Source organism: Buceros rhinoceros, unplaced genomic scaffold (assembly GCF_000710305.1).
Source record: "Buceros rhinoceros silvestris isolate BGI_N320 unplaced genomic scaffold, ASM71030v1 scaffold30478, whole genome shotgun sequence".
Classification (NCBI taxonomy): domain Eukaryota; kingdom Metazoa; phylum Chordata; class Aves; order Bucerotiformes; family Bucerotidae; genus Buceros; species Buceros rhinoceros.
In genome coordinates this window covers 3,216-4,530 of record NW_010427911.1, presented here as the reverse complement: position 1 = coordinate 4,530, position 1,315 = coordinate 3,216, and the positions used below count along the sequence as shown (strand labels likewise).

The window sequence follows — 1,315 nt, the reverse complement described above, 5'->3', positions numbered from 1 at the left end:
CGCATCTCCATTGCAGCCCCTCTTCCCTCCCTCATTCCGGCTCCAAGATCCATTTTCCTCCCTGCCCCCCTTCCCTTTCCTGTTTCTGTCCTTGTTCCTGACCCCAGTTCCTGTTACCGTTATCATCCCTGTCCCTGGTGCCACTCGGGGCTGTCCCACGCTGCCCCAGCACTGCCTCACAGACATTCAGGCTGGAGATTGAGGTGACGGACCGCCATGGGCACAACTGCAGCGGTGTCGTGAGGGTGGAGGTGCTGCCATCGCACCGGTCCCACGTCACCTTCCTGTGAGTCGAGCTGGCTTGAGTGGGGGGTGCCAGTGGCATTGGGCCACACTACCCTGCCCATCTTGCCTGCAGCGAGCCACAGCGGGCTGTGATGGTGCCAGCAGGCACTGGCCCCTTGGAGGTGGTCACGCAAGTCCATGCCACTGGTGACAACGTTCGCTACGCCATCCTCGCTCCTGTGACACCCGAGCTCTTCATCATCGATGAGAGTGAGCAGAGCAGCGGAGGTCCCCAGGGCCACCCTGTCTGCATCCCTGTGCCCGATGCAAGGTTCGGTACCTTCTCCCGCAGTGACGGGTGAGATCCGCAGCACCCGCCGGCTGGAGGTGGCCAACGTACACCTCCTCATCCGGGCGTACAACGCGCTACATCCCACTGACCACGCCACCGCCGCGCTCAATGTCACCGTGCAGGGGATGGACCAGCGGGCACCAAGCTGTGTCCCAGCCATCTCCGTGTATGGTTCAAGGAGGGGAGCGGGGCATGAGGGATGCTCTGCCATGGGGGACAGGAGCTGACCACCGGCTGCCCACCATAGGTCCCAGGTACCCGAGACAGTGTCCCCTGGCAGCACCCTGGTGACACTGAGGTGCACCGAGTCCACTGAGGGGCGACTGCAGTATGTCCTCGAGGGGCCCCTTGCCACCCGCTACCACTTCCGCATGGAGGGGCCACGGCTGCAGGTGTGTGGGGCCCAGGCAGCCGGCAAGTCTGGATCGGGGGAAGCCCAGGGGACAGTGGGGACCCTCTGATATGTGGTGGCACTCTGGCTTCTGGGCCAGGGCTCCCGGGGATATTGGCTCCCCAGAATCTGCCTGTTCCCCCTGCTTGCTCTTTCCTGCTCCCCTGGCATCGCAGCTTTGCGGGACACCCCGGCTTTGAGGGACACCCCGGCTTTGCAGGGCACCTCGGCTCTGCCTGATCCCACTGCCCTGCCTTGGCAGGTCAACACCACCTTGGATTACGACTCCGAGGCCATGGATGCTGTGGGCTTCCAGTTGACGGCCACCATCGTGGTGACGGCAGGAG

General features: G+C 63.9%; 1 protein-coding gene across 1 annotated transcript in view; it reads left to right on the top strand.

Annotated features, from left to right (window-relative positions):
• The window catches only part of CDHR4 (cadherin-related family member 4), a gene marked incomplete at its 3' end in the record, with an annotated part of 5,529 nt that overhangs the window by 2,364 nt on the left and 1,850 nt on the right, over positions 1 to 1,315 (top strand). Inside the window, exons 4-8 of the mRNA XM_010142099.1 lie at positions 183 to 286; positions 359 to 495; positions 578 to 743; positions 825 to 969; positions 1,231 to 1,315. Of these exons, the coding sequence (XP_010140401.1) occupies positions 183 to 286; positions 359 to 495; positions 578 to 743; positions 825 to 969; positions 1,231 to 1,315 (637 nt within the window). The remainder of the gene's footprint in view (positions 1 to 182; positions 287 to 358; positions 496 to 577; positions 744 to 824; positions 970 to 1,230) is intronic.